We start from the raw sequence: 23,984 nt of genomic DNA, 5'->3' as shown, positions 1-23,984 counted from the left end.
AATTTGACTATATTTACTATTATTGCAAAATGAAATTATAAAATACAATTAGTACCATTAGATACAATAGAAATAAAAATACTAATAATAAAGAAAATACATGAAAGTGTTGTAGGAACTATAAATAGCGCACATAAATTGCATATATATTTGCTCTATCTAAATACTACAATGACACAGGTATATCTTACACAATTGCCTTTAAAAATTTGTGGAAATTTTCTTGTGTTCCTTTTATAGAGATTAACTAATCCCTCTCTTTCTTCTTCTTCTTCTTCTTTCTTCTTTCTTTTTCTTTTTTTTTTTTTCTTTTCTTTTTCATGTTACAGAAGCTTGTTATGAGTGTGACTTTGGAAGCGGACAAGTTATTTGACAATAATTCAAAATCTTTTTCTGATGAGGAATTAGAACAAAGAGCCATAGTTATTGTAAGAGGTTTGAAAGGTAAATTAATACTATCAGTTCACTACATATTAATTGTAATTAGCACCGCCTTTATTTTTAATTGTAAAAATAATGATATTTCTGTTCTATTAATGTTGTGTTGAATTTCTTTTCAGGCCGTCTTATTCTAAATAAGTCAATAACTTTTTAGCAAAATCTAACTGACTTAATCTCTCTTATTTTGTCTTTATTCTTTTATTATGTACTCCATTATTTTAGTCTTTTCCTTACTTTATTCTCATTTTAATTAACTTATTTATTCATTTTCGTACCTAAAATAATGTATGAGAGTATGAAAATATAATTCATCCGTCTGCAAAAAATATTCTAATTTATCGTTTTGGCATGTTTCTTAAAATTAAACTTGTTCTAAATAAGGAAGTTTTGAACAAGTAAGCACTTTACTAATGTATCCCATAATTTATCTAACACTATTTTAATTATCTTTTCTTCTATATCACGTATTAAAATTTGTGTCATTTTAAATTGTGTTATTTTTATGGGATGGGTGTGGAGTGTTTCTCTTGAGATTAATAAAAGGTAGATCTTGTTGTACAAATACCTATCCGTCTCACTATAATGTCATATGTATTCCTTTTGTTGGTCATCCCTGGTTATTTTCCTTTTCAACAAAAAGCAATACCTTTTATTTCCTCTAATTGATTTTTTTTATATATTTCATTATTTCTTTATGTTCTTATATTTTATTTTTCTCAATACTTAACTCATTAAATATTAAAAATTTAGTGTGCAAAAGAAAATTTTTAGGGTAGCAAAACGGGTTACACGCGGTACCTGACCCGATTTCAGCCAAATTTGTTGTCCCAATATCCGCCCGACAACATATTGGGATTATCCGATACCGTGTCGGGTATAAGACCGAAAATTAATTTATAAGAAGATAAATTTATGAGACATAAAATATTTGTTACTACTAATTAACTAAAATAGAATATTTGAAAAGCCTAATAGTCGGAAATTTTTCCTAATTAGTTTACTTTAGTTTTAATGGTAAGTTTGAATAGATTAGGAATAAAAGTGAGGAAAACGTATGGCTAGTTGCCTAGTTCCAATGAGTTTTCAACTAAATATTTGTTGGAATATAAAAATGTTTCAAAAGATCTCTTAAAACACTTAGATTCCATAAAGTATTAAAAGATAGTATATAGATAATACTAATAATATCAGGTATTATCGAGACTAACGGGTATACCCACTACCCGTAAAACTCTAAAACATTCTACCCGATCCCGCACCATTTCCCGATATCGGCGGGTGCGGAGTTCAGTCGAAATGGGAATTACCCGTTACCCGCTGCCCATTTTGCCGCCCTAAAAATTTTTCATTTTATAATGGAAAGAAGAATATAGTATATCCTATAATTGTTATTTGAAATTAATATATTTAACCAAAAATTTGACAGGAGTGGCATCGGTAACGTACGAAAAGAGAATGTACAACCAGGGTAAGATGGTGTTCACTGGAAAAGGATTGGATCCTAGTATGATTGGAATTGTCATTGGAATAAAAGTGGGCTATGCGACTATAGAGAGTTTCCCATAAATTATTGTAGCTCGCATATATTTATGATATCTATTACTGCTACTACTACAGAATTAAAGGATATGAATAATGTAATTTGAGTGTAAACTCATTCTATTTTGGAAATGTCTTTTTATTTGCAATAGGTTAATGATAAATGCACTACAGTAAAACTTTACTTAAGGTTAATGATAAATGCACTATAGTGAAACTTTTACTTTATTTTTAACTCTTTAATCTTGTGTCTGACTTTATATCATACAAAAACATAATCAAAGTGCTGCTTTCAAATTTCTAAAAAACATAATCAAAGTGCTGCTTTCAAATTTCTAAAAGAGTAAAGGCTTATACTTTATCTTTAAACTTTTTCATCATGAATATTCAGTTCAGATCACAATGGTCCTACACTTACATTCCGTCAATTTTTATATGGTTTAACTCGATTTTGACCGATTTTGATGGTTTTAACTGATCTCATTTGGGTTAAAACCGTTTAAAATCGATCAAAATCGGGTTAAACCGTTTAAAAATTGACGGAATTGTTAATGTAGGGACCAATTGTGATTCAAGTTAAATGTTTAGGATACACAAATTCAAAAGATAAAGTATAGACAAAATCATAAAATGGGCATATATGGGACTAGTTTTGCCTTTACTCTTTCTAAAATTACTATAGTTATCTATTCATAAGCCAAACAATAAACTCGGGTTCTAGATATGAAAGAAATTTATAAAACTCAAGGTTGAATCTTGAAGTCTTTGGTCGTCTCTTATCCGAGTTGCAGCTTCAGATGGATTGGATTACAGATGCATGAGAATTATGTATAGAAGATCGACGAATTTTAAAACAATGAACTGCACTAAGGCTGTGAAGTTGGATGTCTTTCAACGATGAATGTTGAGGAGTTTTATAGATTTGGAGGGTCCTTCTACTATTAGAATTCGATCTCAAAAGCCAACTCTTGGCTCAAAATAGGTCAAAATGGGCATTGCATCAATTTCAGCGGATGCTGGTTTCAATCCAGACTTTTGGGCACTAGCTCAGCGACGTTGAATGTGTAGCGGAAAGTAACGCTGGGTGAGAGGTCCTCGGCCATCTGAGTTCTAAAGCAAGCTGTCGGGCGTCGATGGTCGACCGCTGGCATTGAGTCAGCACACCGCTAGCCTGCTCTAGTGGTGCTATTTCCTAAATTCAACATTTTTGCATCTTTTTTAAGTCTTTTTCTACCATTTCTCAACAAATATGTCAAATTAGGAAAATGTAGTCTCTCTCCGTCCCACAAAGATGTCACACTGCGGGACGATACGTGATTTTAGGAGGTTTTGTTTTGTGTGTTAAATGGAGAGAGAAGATATAATTTTTATATTCATGTGAGAGAGAACTTTTTCCAAAAAGGGAAATGTGATTGTGGACGTACAAAAGGAAATTGCGACATCTTTTGTGGGACGGAGATAGTATAAAATAAGCAATTTAAGAATATAACTTACATGCATCACAATCGAAACAAGCCAAATCTAGGCCTTCAAAACATGAATATTTTCAAGTCCCCAATTAAACGAAACTTGTTCCTAAACAAAACAAGAAAAAAACTAATAAATAAAAGCAGATGTTACGGCTATACTTCATTGTTGCCTCAGAAAATATAGAAAAAATAAAGAGTTAAACATAATAAAAATTAAAACACCATTGCTGGCTCGTTGATCACCTTAAAAATACACGTACTCACAAGTATTTAGATGTGTGTTTATCACTCAGCCATATTTTCCTATCTTACCAAAGAACCTACACATAAGAAGAGATGGGATGAGCAAACTTATACAAAGTCTAGTATACCAAAGAACCTACACATAAGAAGAGATGGGATGAGCAAACTTATACAAAGTCTAGTATAATATGGCTGAAAATAACTAAACCCAAACATAGCAAACATGGACGTTCAACTTGGTACCCAACTTTTTTTTCTTTTTCATATCTTATATGTCTGAATTTTTCAATTAGGAACCACTACTTTGTCTCTCTCCTTAGCTCTACAACTCTTTTCAACAGATATTAACTATAGTTCCCCAAGAATACGGATATCCCTTTAAATTAGCCTCCATAAAATAAGGCTAAATAGGCTCAAAGTGAATAATACCTAGAAAGAATGACTCGATAAGGTTAGTTTTGTGCATTGGTTTGAAGATGAATTCACCATAATTTACAAATATCACCGTTGGCTAGAGCATCAACATCCATGCTCTTAGATGTGGGTCCGGACCCACATTTATTCATTTTTACTCACTGCTCTTCCGCAAGAGCACAACACCCACATTCATGCTCTTCCGCAAGAGCACAACACCCACATCCATGCTTTTCCGCAAGAGCATGCTCAAGGGTCCCATCATTCTATTATTCAATTTAAATAAAAACATTCCGCAACATTAAAATGAATTAAAAATACCAAAATAATATTACAAATTACTAAAAAAATTAAATAATTAAAATCCTAAAAATAAAAATTACATAATTAAAATCCTACAAATTAAAATTTACATAATTAAATCTTAAAAAATACATCCGTAAAAATTGAGCTGGAGAGCTCGTATCATAGCGTGGTGTAAATCAAGTTGCTCGGGAGTCATCCGAGACGTATCGGCCATATTGACTTGACCCAAAAGGACCCACAATGAGTTGGTGGGGGTGGAGGCGGCACAAAGGGAGCAGGAGCGGGAGGTCGCGGTGCGGTCGGGGTCCCGGCGCTGTTTCCTTCCTTGCGGCCGGCGTTGGGAACTGTCGGGCCGGTGTTGGGGTTACCCAAGTGAGCTCCAGCAAGCGCTAGCCACCTCATCCTCGCCGGCGTCGGATAGGGATACCGACCTCGACCGTTTGGCGGAGGAGTTGGAGGAGGACGCGGCGCCTCTGCTATACTTGGATGATGGCGCACCTCCGCAAGCGTTGAGATACTTGAATGGTTTGTACTTGCTCGACGAAATGGTAGGTCGACATGGCGGCCATGATGATGTCAACCTCGCTCGTGTCGCTCGCTGCCATGCGTTCTGGAGGTAATACCCTCAAACTTTTGGATTTCATAGTTGGCTCTTCCAATGGCATTGCGCATCATACTCTCATTGCGCTCGATGGTTCCATCCGGTCGGTTGGCATTGTACCGGCGAGAGACGCGCCACCAAAACCTTTCCCAGTTTGGTTTGTGCGGTTTTCGCATCTTCGGAGATTTCCAAGAAGGCTTTGAATAACTTCTCCATCTCCACGGAGTGTACGGTGCGGACGTTGATGTCACCTGCACGCCACGAGTACGAACACGGACACTACGAGGATGAGGAGGAGCGTCGGAACCGCCCTCCGGTGGCGTCGGGAACTCCCTCCGTGCCGGTTGGTAGCCCACCCGTACCCCTAGGCATCTTGCTTGTCCACCGGGTAAGGCCGTAGCCACTCGGAATATGCGAACCTTGGATTTGAGGAGGGGCGAAATCCGTTTTCAGTTAGGGAATGGCGATGAGCTAAACCATTTGTGGTTCCATCCACGGGAGTCGGAGGGTGATCGACGAGTCGGACTTTTCATGCAAGATGAAAGAGTGAGAATTTAGATGAGAATAGTTGAGAGAATTGTGGTGTGAAATTTTTGTTTGGAAATGGGGGTATTTATAGATTAAAATAATGAAAAATAAATTAAAAGTGGGAAAAACGGATATATTTTAAATGGAAGTTGAAAAAAAATTTTTTTTTAATTTAAAATCAATTTTTATATATATTTTGAATTTTTTATAAAAAAAATAAGAAAATGCCAACGGCTTTGCCGTTGGCCAATCAGCAGCGACACGCTTGCTCTTTCTGACGGTCTCTCGATGCATCGAGCAGGGCCGTGCAGTTGCTCACTAGGAGCACCGTGCAGTGCTCTTAAGTGCACAAATTATTAGGGCATGGATTAGATAGATGTGCCAAGGGAACAAATAGTTGGGAAAGAGTGCCATAGGATCAAAGCTTGTTAACCTACTCCCTTCCCTTCGTTCCACAGTAGTTGAGGCATTTCTTTTCGCATGTGATTTAAGAAAAAATGTGTTAGGCGAGTTAAGTAAAAGAAGAATAAAGTAAGAAAGAGAAAAGCAACTTAGAAGAAGTGTATTGATTTTTACTAAAAAGGAAAATGACTCTACTACAATAGAACGTACCAAAATAGCAAAACGACTTCACTATTGTGAAACGGAGGGAATATAAAAGAGAGACGGTGTCACTCATCAATCATCATACTCCACCTAGTTAGAAGTTCTCTCAGCCTCGCCTCCTACTCGAACTTGGGTCGACAAACATTTAAACAAACCTAAAAGACAAATTAGACATATAAAATTCTCTAAGCTCTCGAGATCAGGATCAAATCATTGGTGAGTGGTGATAATTAAAGGCAAATATATAACACAAAATTCCTCCAAATTGTGGACCAAATTTTGTGTGAGCTTTCACTCATGAGCTCTCATATATAATAAGAGTAATTAAACCTATCAAATTGCAGTACTTCACATTAAATATGTTTTGATTAGAATATAATTTCAAATGCAATATTGTGCATTATTCCTCAACTATAAAGGCCAACATCTAATCATGTATAATCCTAAAATATAATGATATAATTTCAACAACACAAACCCACGAACTGCGATCCACTCTATTTTGTGTGTTTATAGCAGCAGACTGAAAACATACATTTATGTATAAATATTCTAATTATAATTAGAAAAAATATTATTCGCGAATTTGGAAATAAACTTTTGCACAACTTTCATGCGTACATTAAATTAATGTTAGCACTTCTGCAGTCAGGCCACTTGGTATTGGCAATCATCTGTGAAATTTTGGTTTAAAAAGGACTATTATATGGCAAATTAATTAAGAGCATTCAAGCTGTTCCATTAATTTAAAATAGCTCATCCAATAATCAAGAGTATCTTAAAAATCTCTTCTCGTTATTTTATCACTTTTTTAGATCTTGAAAAATCATTATACATTATGACCCAATTATATACCAGTAGAATCGTATAATGGCAAACGCTTTCTTTTCAAGATCAGGGAATGGATAAATTATAGTAGTAGCAATAAGAGATCAAAAGCAAAGTAAGATTTAATAGTAACATTTCTTTTATTGCGAACATTTATTATACCACTCCAAACAGCTGCAGATGACAGGAAATTATAAAGTAGTGTAATATACATAAATCCAAGAAAATATTATATTAATCGTAAAGAAAATGTCACTAAAATTATCGAAAAAAAAAAACAAGCCCATCTCAATGCCCTCTATCCCAAGATCTGATCATACTCCTCTTCGTGCTATCCTAAGGCAATTGAGTCATTTTATTGGCATAAATTTTATTCTCCCTCTTATTTACTCTTTTTTATATCGAATTTTTCATTTTCTCTCCTACTTTATTTTTTCTATTTTAACCTTTAAGCACTAATTTTTTAAATCTCGTGCTCAAAAGAAATGCTTCAACTACCTTAAGACAGAGCAAATAATCGAAAAAGCACAAAGATCTCAAATTGTCAAAATTTCAGAACTTAAAAGTAATGCAAAACGTAGCCAATGAGTGGAGACACTCTCTCTTGTCCATCAATTTAGACAGCATTCCAACAACATTGTGGTACAATTCAAAATGCCACCTTTTTCTTAACCCAAAATTCTCTCATTGTAGCTCAAGGATGTTTCTCATCCTTATCAATCAGTATATGAGTGACCGGAAACTCACTAAGGATGAATTTGTGATTTACACAAATAGAAATAGGAATAGTAACAACACTAGTTTTGGAAAACAAGAACGAACATGAAACGTGAATATATTTACACGATCCAGTGACTGAAAGGTAGCTAGATGGCGATGTACCAAAAAATGCTATGTTCTGAAATGATATGGTGGCATGCCGTTTAATGGATGGAGCTACGAGATCAGAATTGCCAATACCTGTCCCTAGGCATGATTTCCTAGCTTCAGCAATTATGCAAATAGAGATTGCATATTCCTCATCTGGAGTTTCATCACGAAAAGAACGCTCGAGAATATGTATTTCAATCCTACGCTAACCATACAGGTAATACAAGAGAATCCTGAAAAACAAGGAATAATTAGCACCAAGCAGCACCCATCTTGGCAGAATTCGATGACTTGTCAAGTGTTATATGAATGTGACGATATGTACAGGATTAACCCAAACCCAATAGAATGCTTCGTAACAAAACCCACACCAAGAAGAGGGATTTGTTTCCTTAAAAATTAGATGTGGTGAAAGAAATGGTAGAGTTATAAAAAAGGATGCTCACCTAATCCCATAATACAGCACAAAGAAAGAAATCACAAAATATCCTGCAAGTTTGCAGATTCTCTTATTTGATTTCTTTTCAAACACCTAGAGAAGATCATCAAAGCCAACTTCAGGAAAGCTAAACAGGAAAAGGAATGATTTATTAAGAGAAATAAAGAACTACAGGGATCTATTAAGTCTACCATTTTAAAACGATCCATTGTTCCTGACATAATTCCTCTTGATGCATCCATCGCATTGCCCTTATTAATTTAAAAAGGAAACCAAAACGATAAGAACAATTTTACAACTTGAAAGTGTTTAAAGTTTCCTCGTGCATCCACAGGCATACATACCATTTTATCTAGCATACGGTTGTGAGTCTCCACCTCCTCATGTATGTCCCCGGTCAACTGCCACAAGACAAGTGCCGGTAAGCGATAATAATTTTAACATACCCCACACAGGATAAACTCAAACATTCTGATTAACCCCATTCTGTTAATCTGAATTATTAGTGACACTTCTTTAGTTAGAGTTTATTAGCTTAAGAAACTTCTAGTAGCATACAGACATAACAACATTTTGGTTATGAATAAAATAGCTTATAATTTTCTTCCTGGGGTAGGTGAATCTTGTTGGCATTTCAGGGTTATCAAGCAAGTAAGTTCTGAACTGAGTTATCCCAGCTTATTAGGATTGGAATCTATATTCTTATTGTAGTGTAGATGGAACATACTACCCATTACTTGCTTACACAGCACTGAATTGTTTTAGTCCAGTCAATGAATTCTTCTATTTGTGTTTCACTCTGGATGTGGGAACTAAATTATTATCAATTTATCCTATGAAACTGAAGATTCATCAATACCAAATATGAGCTACAACTGCAGCCACCATTTGAGTCCATTGTATTTGTAAGAACTGATATGCCACAAAACCAATGGATGAATCAAATAAGAATTCCCATGTAAAACCACTGGTATAGTATAAAGCTGGATAACTTGGATCTTATTTCAACAGTTCAGCTCATTTTCAGCAGGCTACAATGGATTAATATTGGCTTGTCATAAGACAGACTGTGATTAGAATGCCATCAGAATGAAGATGGTGTCCGTCATCTTTTGAATTAGGTTCAATTGAACACACTGGGGTCAAAATGTGCATATTAGAATGACTTTTTTATACTACAACTATATCTAGCAGCTGACGGAAAATGTACCATAATGAAAATAATAAAACTATAGCACCAGTACCACCACAACTAAGTAACATACAGTGGCATACTAATAACAAGAGAAAGTTTTGTTGTTTAGGAAGGTGGTTCTCACACGTTTTAAAAAGCTAACTCTGTCATGCAAACTATCCATAGTTTGCTCATTGTTGTGATCATCCAAGCCACTTGAATATGATGAAGAGGCCCTGAGTCCACCCGCTTCAAGGGTGTCCATGTTATCAAAAAGGGCAGACCTCGAGCCTTTGTGATCCCTGTGCGAATATAACTTCATCATTATTCAACAGTAAATGTAACATATAAGTCAATTTTTTCATTAATATTCTAGCATGAGCATGTAAGACAAGCCCTCTCTTAACAATCATAAAGTGGCCTAAGTTCTTTTACCCCATTTCAAACAAAGATCCCATTGGATGGGATCTTTTCTCCAGATTAGATATGAAAGAAGAGAACAAGTAACTCTTGAGCCCATCCCTCACGCAGAAGCTAATCGATAATTATCCTATACGATGCTTACTGGAATCATATAAGTCACACGATTACCTTCCAAATTCAACTATGTTATCTGTGTTTGTTGTACTTATTTTAGCCTACCTCTTCCTACATAATTTCAGTTTCACATAAAACATGATTTACAACATGTATATGTACATATTAACTCATTCCTAAAACCCTAATCCAACCACTTACTTTTCTGTTTTATTCAGATTCAAAATGACTAGCAATAGCAAGCTTGGGAATCGCAGATAATTTTTGGCTTCAAATACTTAGCAACGGTGATCAAACAATCATGCATCGTTTAATGATTTGGAGATAGGAAGCGTCCACAACAAGGCTTCACTCTTTTCTGAGGGAAAAATTAAATAATCCCTAAATTCGCAATGCATCATGTGAGAACAAGTCCAACTACATTTCAATTCGTTCATTTTTCATTTGCTCCAATTTTCGGCACAAATGAAATCCAATGGCTTAAATAAATCTACAGATGAAAAGAATTCCAGATATTGATATGCAAAAACAACATTCAAAATAATTGATGCAGAAAATCACACTAACCTCCTGTAACTCATGATAACAGAATAGAATAACAGCAAATCAGGATGCGTGAAAGCGACGAATGAAGAAATTTAGCGGATTCTGCAGATCTACAGAAAGTTTTAGCAGTGAAATCGAAAATCCTCTGCTTTACATTCAGCTGCACATTCTAGAATATGTGTAGGGAGTATTTTTTTAATTTCTAAGTGTTTGCCAAAAAAGTATTTGGGCGCTACACATTTATGTTTAGTAGTACTACTAGTAATTCTTTGAGAAATTTGTTATTAATATTATAAATATTTTACCAAATTTTGGTATTTTTTAAGAATTATTAAATTAATTTAAAATATTATAAATTTTACATTCGTCTGTTATTTACTTATGTTTAGGGATGTTAATTCAACCCGAAACCCGTGGGCCGGCCCGAACAATTCGGTAATATGAGCGGGTTAGGGCTGTAATTTTATTACCCGAATACAAAACGGGTTAAACGGGTTGCGGGACGGCCCGATGGGTTGTGAGTTTTAATTATAAAATATTAAGTTTCAGGGATTTTTTTATATTTTTGAATCCTCAATCTTCGATTCTACACAATCATTAGTCTTATTCAATCTTCATTCTACACTTTTCCACTCGATCCCACAATATCAACTTCAAGTTCCATCTCAACTCATTATTGAACCGTTCCATCATCTGCCACTATTGTCTTACCACCACCAAAGCCAATCAAGACAAAATTAAGAACTAACCCATCAAAATCTTAATATATTTATCATTTTAATAATGATTCACATAAGATATGATTTTTAATTTTCATAAAGAATTAGTTACGAACAATGCCATAATAATGACACGAACACGAGCTTTAATTTATATTGTAGTTGATCGAGATGAAAGGCTTCTTTTCAAGTACTTATTGAAGAAAACTATGAAAATTTGAAGATTTTATATGGTTCTAAACTAAAAAAAAATATCTAAAATTTAAAATCATTTTATAGAAGAAAATTTTGATACAAGAGATTATTTTCGAAAGCTTTTAGGCCCGAATAGCCCGATGGGTTAGCCCAAAACCCGACAGATTAGGGTTAAGGTTGAAAATTTATGACCCGAAAAATCCATAACTCGAATGGCCCGTACCCAAATAGCCCGGCGACCCGAGTGGACTGGCCTGAATCCGAACGGGTTAGCCCGATTGACATCCCTACTTATGTTCATGACACATCATTACTATTGGCGACTAACTACGTGCCTTTTTAAGTAGTCTAAAATATCTTAAATATTTTAAGGTTGCCCACGTAGCATAATTTTTTTCCAAAAATATCTTATTCAAATCATGTTGAAAATAGCAAACAAATATAAAATTTATTATATATTTTAGATGAATTTTAAAATTTATGAAAAATAGTAGAATTTGGCTAAAGGTTACTCCCTCCGTCCCGCTTTAGAGTCTTGGTTGATCAATTTCGGACGTCCCGCTTTAAAAGTCCCGGTTGAGATATACTAATAAAAGATGCCTTCAAATAATTAGACCTGTTAAATCGGGTATCTGTGGATCCCTGATCCGAAAATTTCGGGTGCCCGATCCCGAATTTTTCAAAATCTAATACCCAACTAGAAAATAATTTCAGGTACCCGGATACCCGAGTCGGGTATCTAGCCTGATTTTGAATTTTTGTTTTATTATTTTTTTAAGAAAATTAACAACAAACTTTTAAAAATACAAACTTGTAATGCATCTATGTGGGACACGCTGAATCTGTTGCCGAAGGAAGTCCTTCCACAAGGCAACCCCGCAATGTGAATCATTTATGCATCTACATTTGGGCTTTGATGCAGAGGTGAGTTTTGCTTGATATCAATAAATTGTTAAGTACAAAACTTGCTTGTGAAAATGTGATCTATCATCTACCTTAATGTGCTGTTAATTGTTTTGGTTGTATACAATTGCGATGGCTGATTAGGGAATCAGCGACGACGTAGGGATCCATCACATAGTAGTGAATGAATGGGAGAGAGGAGTTGATGCCGATCAGAATGTTGTTCTTATCTCTATACCACAGCCATGGCATCAATATCAAACTTGACCTCAATCTGTTGGGTACCACAGGTGGGATTCCGTCAAGACGGAAACTTCCTTTAGATTTGTTGCCCCGAACACTCCCTTTCACCTTGAAGGACATTTGATCTCGACACTAGCCTCACCATCTGCGAAAAAAGTCTGGTGTTCGGAATGTTGCCATGGCAGTCGGAAGATTACCGACTGCCATCATATACTTAGGAAGATTACCTCCTTTCAGAGGCAAGACATTAACCACCTGCAATGGATGAAATACGTAAGAAACAGCCACAAATATTTACTAGGATCATTACAGCTATAGGCTATAGCTATTCTCTTCCATGGAAAATACTCGGCAAGAGTTCTAAAAGATGTAGCGCGCGTGTGATGTAGCACTCACAAACCCACATGACAAGACAAGGATGGATGTTGCATCATGCACAGTACAGTCATCACAAAATCCATGGAAAGCAGCCTCATTTAATTAGGTAAATAATAAGTTAATACCACAAGGCTGTCTAACATATAGGGTACTTCAAGTCTGATTCTGGCTAGTTGTGTCTTGAGATGATCAAGTGGGCAATACATGGTGTTAGAGCATCCGCAATGGTGCATAGGCCAGCCATTCTCTCCTCTGCCACGTCAGCAACACTAAAAAAACCACCTGCCACGTCAGATTTAGGCCAGCCATAGGCCAGCCGCAATAAAAACAATTCAAAATATACTACATTTACGGAATTAAAATTACGATTAAAATACGGAATTAAATTTAGACACGTGTACGGGAAAATTCATTAATTGCATTTAAAAAAGTTACATAGATTAAAAAAAAAGTACATGCATAATAAAGAAAAAAAACTATCGTCGTGCAGTCCTCCGTGCCCACAACTCTTCAATTATATCCTTTTGGAGTTGAATATGAGCATCCACTTGGCGCATGTCTGGCAAATTCCTTGAGTCGGCCGGCTTCATCGAGGGTACTGATGCACTTTTTATTTGCACTATAAATACCGCAAGTATACAGAGTAGGTATAGTATAGCAAAAGGTTAGTACCGGGTATCGAACACGGGGAAGATGTACACAAAGTGTCTATCTTCTACTAGAACTCAATTACTATCTGGAGAAACAAGAATTTTTTTTTTGAAACTTTTTGAAAACAGTAAATATTAAAAACAGCAAACAACTAAATGCAAGCAAATCACGGAGAGAAAAGTATAGAGATAAGGGGGATTCCAGGGATGTGCTTTCGCTTTTATGGTTATACAAATTCCAAACTACAATACCCTAGCACAGTTAATACTTTGAAAGGACGAGTCACCTAGCTTATGCTCATGCGATACAAACGTTGATTACTAACATTAGGGTTGTCAATCCTAACACGTAACTCCAAAAAGCTCCTAAGACCCTTGAAAAGTCCTCACTCTCAATTAACAGTGCCGTTTTAAAGGAAGCTAACTGTAGTGTCTACTAAGTGGATCTAACTCGCTAGAACTCTGTCACAGTTATGAAGCAAGTTGTATTGAATCATACATAATTGTGTCACTCAATTATGAAGCATCATGATTAACTTAGGGAAGAAACAAAGTAAAAACAAAACGGATATTAAATAGAAAACGGAATTGTATAACCAAAGTTGCTACTAACACATCCCTAGAATCCTATGAGTTTAGTTACACATGACTGAATAAACTAAAAACATAGATTGAAGGGAAAACAATTTGAACATAAAACTAAAGCAAATAAAACCCGTAGGTTGAATCCTTGTCGTTCTTGATGTTCTTGAAATCCTTCTCCAACTCCTTGCACAATTGAAGTACTCTAGCTTTTGATCTCTATGAATGTGTTATTGTTGTGTGTCAAAAAACTCTTTTTTGATGAAGCTTGAGGTCCTATTTATAGGGGAAGATTATTCCTCATCATAGAAGGAAAAGATCTTCAAAATTTGGTAAATCTTGGAGCAAATCTAGGGCTGGTCGGATTCATCCGCCTTTCTCCGCGTGGGCGGCATTACCTCTGCTCGCGCGGTCGGCCGCGTTCTCAAGTCCGAGAGACTCGGACCCTCCCCGGGTGGCGGACCGCCACATGTCCTTCCCGGGCGGTCGCCGAGGCGAGACTCTTCTCCTGGCGTAAATTTCCGAGGCGGGCCGCCACATAGCTCTAACCGCCGGGCGCCCGCGGTCGCCGTACAACTTCAGCGCGGTCGCCGGTCTTGCCGTCTCGACTCGACAGACATTCCGGACTATGCGTTTTTTACTCCCCTTTTCGGCTCAAATATGCACATTTCTCACAAAACACGTCAAAATACCAAAATGTATAGAATATGCAAATAATGGACATGTAGAGTGATTTTGATAACAAAAACGGCACCAAACAATGGCCTTAAAACAGTGCAAAATCCGGGCGTATCGAGGTACCCCACTGTCGTACACTAGGGGTGACCGTTCCGTGGCTTGGACCGGCTTCATCGTCACCGACCCAACTAGTCAGTTCGGATCGTCTTCACACAATACGGGTCACCGAGGGTATATCCCATCCGCCAAGTAGTAGCCCATATCATGCCGGTTGCCGCTGGCCACGAATGAGACGGCTGGACCGACGCCTTGGCACTTCTCGTTGAAGAGAGGGGCGACGAGTTGAGTACGCTGAGGTCGTTGTTCGACCCGGCTACCCCAAAATACGCATGCCAGATCCACAGTCGGGTGACACCAGCTTACGGCTCTCGAGGATTATCGTGGGGTTCTTTGACTTGTAGCCGGTCGTGTAGGCTCCCCTTGCAGACAGTCAAGGACAGTTCTTCCACTCCCAATGCATACAACCTATGCTGCCTAACATCCCGGGGAACCCGCTGCTTCTCCCCTTGCATCTCGCATCACCCGACAATCTTCGGGAGCAGGGCTTCGAAGGTACTCCTCACCGGGTACCGCCGATCACGCCCTCTACGTAACTCCTTCAGACATTTCGGTGGTCGACGACTCACCCCATGTGGAGGTACTCATCCCACATGTCTCGCTGCGCTCCGCAGGGCCAACCCGCCCGATTGCCGGCCAAAGTGCACTTTTGGATAGGGGTGTGGCTGTGGAACTGCTGGGCCGCATCGTGCCCGAAGCGGAAGTCACGCAGATATTTCGGGACGCTCCAATGCTCCTAACGATGCGCATAAACAACTCCCGGCGCATTCCCGAAAACGCCGCCGGAACATGTTGGCGGAAACCGCGGCTCCTTCCGAAAAGTAGTCGTCGCATGTGCCCACTGATGTGCAAGAACTGCGTGATCCCGATCAATCACCGCCCGGTGGTGGATAACCCGTGAGGGCGAGGTATCGCCCGCCGTTCGCACCATACGCATGTACGCGCTCCATCCCGCGGTTCATGTAGGTCTCCATAGCCTCGTTCATCCTCCGTTCGTACTCCTCAGGATCCCCACTACTACCGCTACCGCGCTCACTCCGCGTGATCCATCGCTCGATGATGCTCTTGAAACGTAAAAGTCGAGAGAGAAACTCGTTAAAACAAGTGGTGCAAATGAAAAATGAAACGAAAATCGCGTTTATATATGATTTTTAAAAAAAAAAAAAAAAAAAAAAAAAAAAAATCGAAAAATCGGCGCTGGCCGAGCGCTGGTCGATCGGGCCTCCACAATGGCGGCTAGCCGATCGCCTAGTTGCTTCGGGCTACCGATTTAGCTGATCGGCCAGCCCACGCCGATCCGCTCACCGATTTTGCGCTGGCCGACCGCAATGGTTCGGCTAGCCGATCGGCTCAGCTGCGACGAATCGGCTAGCCTATCGTGAGCCGACCATTGCGGATGCTCTTACATTTCACTAATCAAGTAATCATTATGGACCTATCTTTGAGAGACTATCTTATTTGCTCAATCTCTACATCAGACAAGTGTATCTTAACTTCAGAGATTAGAAAACTCTAGCTTCTGGATCCAGTAGTCAACTTTTAGAGGTATCAAGTCATATTTTGAAAACAATAGTAAACACTATGTATGGGAGATAGCTTTTAGATGTATCAGGGTTTCATAGGAGTAACTCTGAAATTCCAACCAATACTAGGTGATACTAAAAGATACTCGCTCCGTTCCTTGTTAATAGAGGCATTTCTTTTTTTTTCCCGAGTGTGTGAGTTGGCCAAATAGTAGTGAGGTTAACGTCTGAGGCCAAAGGTCTCAAGTTCGAGTCCTCCACGGCGCAGCTTTTAAATTTAAAGTATTGAATCATAAAAAAAAAATGGTCATTTCTTTTCAGCACGGAGTTTAAGAATAGAATAGTGTGTTAAATGGAAGAATTACTTTTTGTCAAAAATAGAAATGACTCAATTAACTTAGAATTTCCCAAAATAGAAAAATGGTTCTGTTAACATGGAACGGAAGGGTACATAACATCTCTAGTAAGCTTTTAGCAATGAAATGTCAGTAGTAAACAATAAGATGAAACCACACCTCCAATCCCCATCAATTTGTTGTACTTTTGGTGCCTCTCAAAGAGAGGGAAGAGGAATTGAGATCACAACATTTTGCAGATCAAAACTTGGAGCTTCATACTCTAAGTTCACATAGGTGTCATTGCCAGAAAAAGAAGGCCAGCAGCTAAGAAGTAGACCATTTACAAGATGGCATATCTTTTTAATGTCTCAATTGACCATTTACAAAATTAAGTAGTACTTTGGTTACATAGAAGAAAATCTTACTTGACAATGGCACAAGTGACTCATCTGCACTTTGCATTCTCCATTTCATTGAACTAACATCTTCTTAAGACCCAATATGCTTTCACCATTGTACAAATCTTTATTTATGTTGGGATGGGTCTTAAATATAACTCCAGGATTATCGCCTGTCTCGATCTGAATCAACATCAGAAAACAATACTCTCAAAAGCATTCAACATGAAAACGTCTTTTCAGATCGGGATACAAGTGAACAACAATCAGGGCAGTAACAATAACTGAGGTACCTGAACTTGGATGAATCCATCCTCCTGGTTAAGTATCTGGAGTGGTAACATTCCTTGCAGATCAAAGTTGTCAATACCACCGTCCCGTTTCAATGTTACATTAAGCTTTTCTTCAATACTTAATGTAACAGGCTCACTTGGCAGGGACTGACCAGCACTTGGTCTCACATCTTCAACCTTCAGCCTTGAGACTTTAGAGATTCCAAAAATTGGTTGGTTCTTTGTGTTTTCCCAAGCTTCATGCCAAAATCTTTTGACGGAGCTGTAGCAGAGGATGGCAGACGACCTAATCATTGTAACCCGAAAGAATTAATACAGCTTAAATTCAACAAATTTACCATTAAAACATTTTCAACTTTTACCAGTAACATAACTAACTAAACATTTTGTTAAAAGTATTACTGTATAATAACATAATCTTTCATATTTAATACTACTAGTACTATTTTTTTTAACTCAATATAAAAACTAATGACCAACTTGTATCAATAGTGACACACTGAACAAAATAACACTAACCAAGAAGATGAACTCAGAATATCATCTTCATAAAACTTTTTAGAGCATTCTGATGATACAGGTCAGTACTTCCAATACGATTGCTGCAAATTTTTTTTGAGGGCAAACCTTTCTGCTTAGAAGGAGTCCCTTCGGTGCTTAATCCAAAGCTAGAACCACCTCCAAAACCACCATTGCTGCCTAGATATGCTAGTGTCACTGCCAAAGCCACTGTCGATTCTTCCATCTTGATTGCGATGACATAAATCCTTCGTTGTCACCTCTATTCTTCTAATCTATATAGAACATGTAATTAATTAATCGATCCATGGTATATGAAAAATGACAAACAGAAATTGAGCAACAATGAGCATTTTACCTGCTTTTGTCAATCTCACTAGCCTTTATTTTCTGATATCCTTGGTTTCATTGATTTTTCTTTCAGGGCCAACTTGTGTAGTTTCTCTTCATGACTTTCCATTTTCACATTACTGCTTTACATGTGCCGCTGTGACATTTTCCTTGTGTCCCAGTGAGATAACTTCATCAAATGCAAAAAGAATGTCAATATAATCCCTAGCTAAACTGCAACGTTTAGGAACAATCACTATTTGATTCCATGGTATATTTCTAATCCATACATTATAGTAATAGATTTGTGTCTTTGTAGATCAACTTGAAAGGTTGAATTGATAAAGTGCCTCTCAACTTAGTTACGTAGAAATATCTTATTTGTCAACTAAGAGTATATACTTTAAATTTGTTGTTCAAAACTAGTAATTTTAATTTGTAATTTGTAATTTGTAAATAGGCTGTTTAGTTTTGTTGAAATTTACAAGTATATTTAAATTTATGGTTCAAGACTTCAAGTCTTTGTAAATTTTGAATGATGTACGTTGTACTTGTAACATTGTTGAAATTTATGTCAATAAAATTGCAGTTGTCATCCTTATTATTTGGATTTAAATTTTGCAAATTTTATAGATAAATAAAGCCTAAAAGACAAAAAAAAAAAAAAGAATTGCCGAACCGGACCCGAACCGACGGTTTCGAGCCATGAGTGGAACCTTCAAAATCCATGGCGGGCCGGTTCGAGGCTCAATGATTTTTGAACCGTGAACCATGAACACATCTACACTCAACCATATCTATTTTTAGTGATTCATCAATAATCACTTAACTGTCCAATTATATACTACTCCCTTCATCCCATACGAGTATGCATTGTTTCCTATAAGAGTCTAATTTTTAAATTATTCTCTCTAACGAGGGTAACCTATTTCTACTAATATTTTATTTACACATCTCTCTTACTTACTGTTGTGCAGGTAAAGCTCATACCCAACCAAAATTGAATACTTGTGTGGAACGAAAGGAGTATTTTTCTTTATTTTATTTTTAAATAATACTCCATCTATCCACCATTTAAAGAGTCATTTTGCCTTTTATTTTAATTGTTCATGATTTATAGAACCATTTATTTTATTTCATTTTTAGTATACGGACCCACATTCATTCCCTAACATTTTAGTCTCACGGTCCATTATAAAACTAATAGTATTAAAAATGGTCATACATTCCACTCACATTCTCTTTTTACTTTCATTCACAAAGTTAAACGTATTTCTTAAAATTTGCCGTCTGAAATAAATAGTTCTTAAATGTTGAATGAAGGAGTAATTTCTATTTGTTTTAAATTATTTTTATCGTAAAATTAAAAACACAAAACATAACAAATTAAAAAATATAGACAAACAAATCGTAAAAGACAAAATCACACAATTGTGTACAAAATTAAGGATAAATAATTAACTGTACTAAAAAATAGTAGTAAGAAATTGTAGTAAATAAAAATGGATTATTAATGAAGAAAAAAATTATGTAAAAATTTATAGAAAATTAAAATTTATGAATTTGAATATACTTAATTTTTTAATAATATATTAAAAATGAATGAATATTAAGAAAAATAATTAAGCATTAATAAAACTGTACCAAAACACAAAATTTCATTGGTGAATGTATAGAAGAAAGAAAGAGATTTGATCTACCAGAAGAGACCATTTTCCTATTTTTAATTTTTTATTTATAAACTGACAGCGAACATGATAAACATAGTCCTATTCTCTTTTCTATTTTATGCACTATTCGACAAGAAGAGTGCATTAGACCGCCTTTCCCTTTTCGATTTTAATTTACCTTTACAAATCATTTTCGATTTTCTTATTCATAAATTAGAATTATAAAACGGGTAGGTCATCAATTTTTCAGCAAATTTTGCTCCCATCCAATTCCAATCACCTCTCATCCCTTTATCCTACGCACACCATGTGTACGTTAGAGAAGCGTGGAAGCATTTTCTTCCTCACGCTAACCGGCGCCTCCAAGAAAGACCAGGAGCACCGCCTCAACCCCACGCTCATCGCCGCCATCCGCGCGGCGCTATCCGAAGTCAGATCGCAAGCCGTCCCCGGATCGGCGCTCGTCACTCGAGCCGAAGGCCGATTCTTCTCCAACGGCTTCGACCTCCGCCACGCGCAGGCCGTCGCCGCCGCTTCCACCGCCGCCGATGCGGCGGCGGCGGAAAGGGCATCAACATGGTGAATCTGTTCCGCGGCGTCGTCTCCGACCTCCTCACCCTCCTATGCCGACCGTCGCCGCCGTGACCGGGCACGCGGCGGCGGCGGGGCTGATCCTCGCGATTAGCCACGATTACGTCGTGATGACGAAATCGAGAGCGGTGCTGTACCTGAGCGAGCTCGACATCGGCATGAGCCTGCCGGATTACTTCACGGCTCTGATCAAGGGCAAAGTAGGCTCCAGCGCTGCGCGGCGGGAGCTGCGCTCCGCGCGGCGAAGATCGGCGCCGATGCGGCGGTGCGGATGGGGATCGTCGATGCGGCGTACGATTCCGCGGAGGAGGTGGCGGCTGCGGCGGTGCAGACGGCGGAGGAATTGGGGAAGAAGGAGTGGAGCGGCGAAGCGTACGCGGAGATTAGGAAGTCTCTGTATCCAGATGTTTGCGGTTTGTTAGGATTGGAAGAGAAGACGGTGTTCCCATCTAAGCTTTGACAAGGTAAACAATACTAGTAATAAGAATTTGGTGAAATCAAATTGTTGATTATTAACTTAATCACCAGAATTATAGTATTGATGATTGATTCATTTAGAATCGACTGATTCTGGAGTTGGATTTGAATACGGTATACTGGATTATGATTTACGTTTTGGAGTTGTTTCTGCACTTTTGTGTTTTCAAAGCGTTGTTTTTGGACTATGGTACGCAATTCAATACGAATATACTCTTAATTCCTATTTTGCCCATTGCTGACTTTGAAAACTTAAATACGGTGGGGCTAGATAGATATCTTTTCTTTGATCCATATCTTTTGAATTAATATACACGCTACTACTCCTTTAATTCTTTCGATTTATCCTACGCGACAATCCCATACCAAACTAAATAATTCAATCGTTATCACATCCCTTAATAAGTTAATTATGCCCACCATCCTAATCCACATTAACATTAAATTGTGTGACTATATACTCACCATCTTAATCCAAAACATGTAGCACTTCGTAGTAATAATAGTACTAGTTGACTTATTAAACTGTTTAAATTTCTAAATATAATTTGCTATACTAATTGATTCCCTCCTTGATGGTTTAAAGTCCATTTAAAATCTTTCATATTTGGATATAATTTTACCCTTATTATAAATTAAACAAATGTAATTATCTACATAAAAATCCAAAAATATCATTATCATTAATTTCCTTAATTTATTCCCTTTATGCTCACTTAATTTATTACACCCTCCAAATTTCTTTTTTTGTCATAACCAATTTCACAAACTCCGTCCCTAATAGATGTCATTTTCTTTTTAATTTGTCTACAAAGATGTTACATATTTTTTTTGGAAAAAGTTTTTCTAACATTAATATAAATATATTTTTTTTCTTTCCATTAACATTAAAACTACCCTCCTAAAATTTAGTGTCAACCCCCAAACGTGATATCTTTATGGAACGGAGGGAGTAATAATAATAATAATATCCACTTTTTTTTCCTTATATTGAGATAAAAAATATTTGACACGGAATTTAAGAATGGATGATCATGTGTTAAATAAATCGATGAAAAAATATGAACCGTTTAAATTTAAATAAATCGATGAAAAAAAATGAAGTAGTAGTAGTAGCGGTGGCCGGGGAGGAGGAGGAGGAGTGGTAGTGGTAGTGGTAGCGGTAGATCTCTAAATATAACTTGTTATAGTAATTGATTATTGATGTGTATTTTTTGAGCTTTTATATTAATGAACTAATAACACACAAGTATATCAAATAGCTCTAAAATTATAATTTTTCGCAAAAAGGGACGAGATGTAGTTGTAGTAAAAAATGTCGAACCACATGGAGCGTACGGTTATCTAATTCGAAAGCAAATAAATTTTTGGAATTTTTGGATTGAGAAACCAAATTGGGAAACAAAAACAAGTGAAGAAATAAAATGACAACACAAAATAAAACCAAGAGAGTGAGAACATTGCTCCTAATATGCTCCTTTGAATTAACTTAATGGACGAATAGCTAGCTATGGATTAAGATTAATCTAATGAAAGTTGTAAATATCTCGTTCATTCTACTCACCTTGAACATGTTCGCAAATGCTTGAATTTAACCTTGATGAACACTAAGATCAAATTCGTACTCATCGGATTATCACTCATACGGTAGCGTGGTAGCTTCCACTTCTAAGTTCCAACGTACTGATTCATTTACAAAATCAATTGAACATTCATACGGAACACGTAAATGTCCAACAATTATTGTAACGACATGTAAATTAACTTATCCAAGATTCATATGCTGAACACGATACAAATCTCAAACTCTTTATCTACGTTTTCACCTTTTAACCAAGTTAAAGAGACATTGGCTAAAAGACATGATTGAATAATAAATTAGGCCGGAATTATAATTCAATGTAAAAAGCACCGTATAAAAAGATCATAAATTAATACTAATCCATAGAATCCAAAAGTAATTCACATCTTTCACAAATTAGGAGCAACATAAGAGTTTAGTTACACATCCACAACCAAAAAAGAAAAAAACCATAGAACTCATGAAATTGATGTGTAGATGTAGAAATCTCCTGGGATGATGGAAGTTGAATGATTGCACCTCCAATTTTCTCTCTTCCCTTTCTCATCTCCTTTCTCGCTGGAATATCTGAATAACTCCCCAGAAACCGCTCCAGAAACCAATTTGAATACTAAATTGGCAGTTTCGAGAAAAAGCCCGACCAGCGTTTTCCGGGTTCACTACTCTGCGAACCCGTCAAATGGCCATAACTTCTTCATCCGACCTCCATTAGGCGACAAAGGGGTACGCGAAGCTATTTCAAGACGAAGATAATTGTGGTAAGATAAAAGAATTTGGACACCATCTTGATAGCAACGAACACTTTGAATCAGGCCCCACCGCTTTGGCTCATTGTAGTCACTCCCATGTACATCTATCAACTACTAGTAATATATAATAATCAAACTTTAATGATTAATTGATAGGTGATTTTAATATAAAATAAGAGAAATCATAATAGAATTAGCATCATATGATTCACATCAATTATTTATTGCAATAGAACATTACAAACCAACATTAGGGTCTTGATTGGTCATTTGTTAGCCCACGTCACTATTGTATGGGCGCTACCAAACGAATCAAACCCACCACGTTAGGTCTTGATTGGTACATATGTTAGCCCAATGTCCCCTATTGTATGGGCTCTACCAAACCATCAAAACGACATTTATTGAGTTTTTTCCTACCCAAAAACTCACAACTCTTCTTATGTAACCCAAATATCTTGAAACACTTCTAAGCTCAATAATCTAGTTATAATGTTTTGCAAAGGTA

The 23,984-nt window shown here is 36.9% G+C and overlaps 1 protein-coding gene and 2 pseudogenes across 1 annotated transcript; 1 reads left to right on the top strand and 2 right to left on the bottom strand.

The window, feature by feature from the left end:
* Nucleotides 1-7,553: 7,553 nt before the first annotated feature.
* Nucleotides 7,554-10,742, bottom strand: LOC125199876 (bet1-like SNARE 1-2). The gene is made up of 6 exons (XM_048097738.1): nucleotides 10,563-10,742; nucleotides 9,604-9,760; nucleotides 8,629-8,685; nucleotides 8,476-8,535; nucleotides 8,292-8,377; nucleotides 7,554-8,078 (listed from the first exon to the last, which is right to left on the bottom strand). The coding sequence occupies exons 1-6, from the start codon at nucleotides 10,574-10,576 to the stop codon at nucleotides 8,051-8,053; spliced, it is 402 nt and encodes a 133-aa protein (XP_047953695.1). The 5' UTR covers nucleotides 10,577-10,742; the 3' UTR covers nucleotides 7,554-8,050.
* Nucleotides 10,743-16,989: 6,247 nt separating this feature from the next.
* On the bottom strand, nucleotides 16,990-19,136 carry LOC125199871 (annotated as a pseudogene).
* Nucleotides 19,137-20,276: 1,140 nt separating this feature from the next.
* LOC125199870 lies at nucleotides 20,277-21,279 on the top strand (annotated as a pseudogene).
* The last annotated feature ends 2,705 nt before the right edge of the window (nucleotides 21,280-23,984 follow it).

This window comes from Salvia hispanica, unplaced genomic scaffold (assembly GCF_023119035.1).
Source record: "Salvia hispanica cultivar TCC Black 2014 unplaced genomic scaffold, UniMelb_Shisp_WGS_1.0 HiC_scaffold_704, whole genome shotgun sequence".
Lineage (NCBI taxonomy): Eukaryota > Viridiplantae > Streptophyta > Magnoliopsida > Lamiales > Lamiaceae > Salvia > Salvia hispanica.
This window is presented reverse-complemented; position numbering and strand designations above follow the sequence as displayed.

Excerpts from the sequence above, each read along its gene's own strand:
- LOC125199876 (XM_048097738.1), bottom strand. Across the intron at positions 8,536-8,628 it reads ACCGTATGCTAGATAAAATG|GGCAATGCGATGGATGCATC; the intron begins GTATGTATGCCT and ends TAAATTAATAAG. Across the intron at positions 8,378-8,475 it reads CAATGGATCGTTTTAAAATG|GTGTTTGAAAAGAAATCAAA; the intron begins GTAGACTTAATA and ends GATCTTCTCTAG.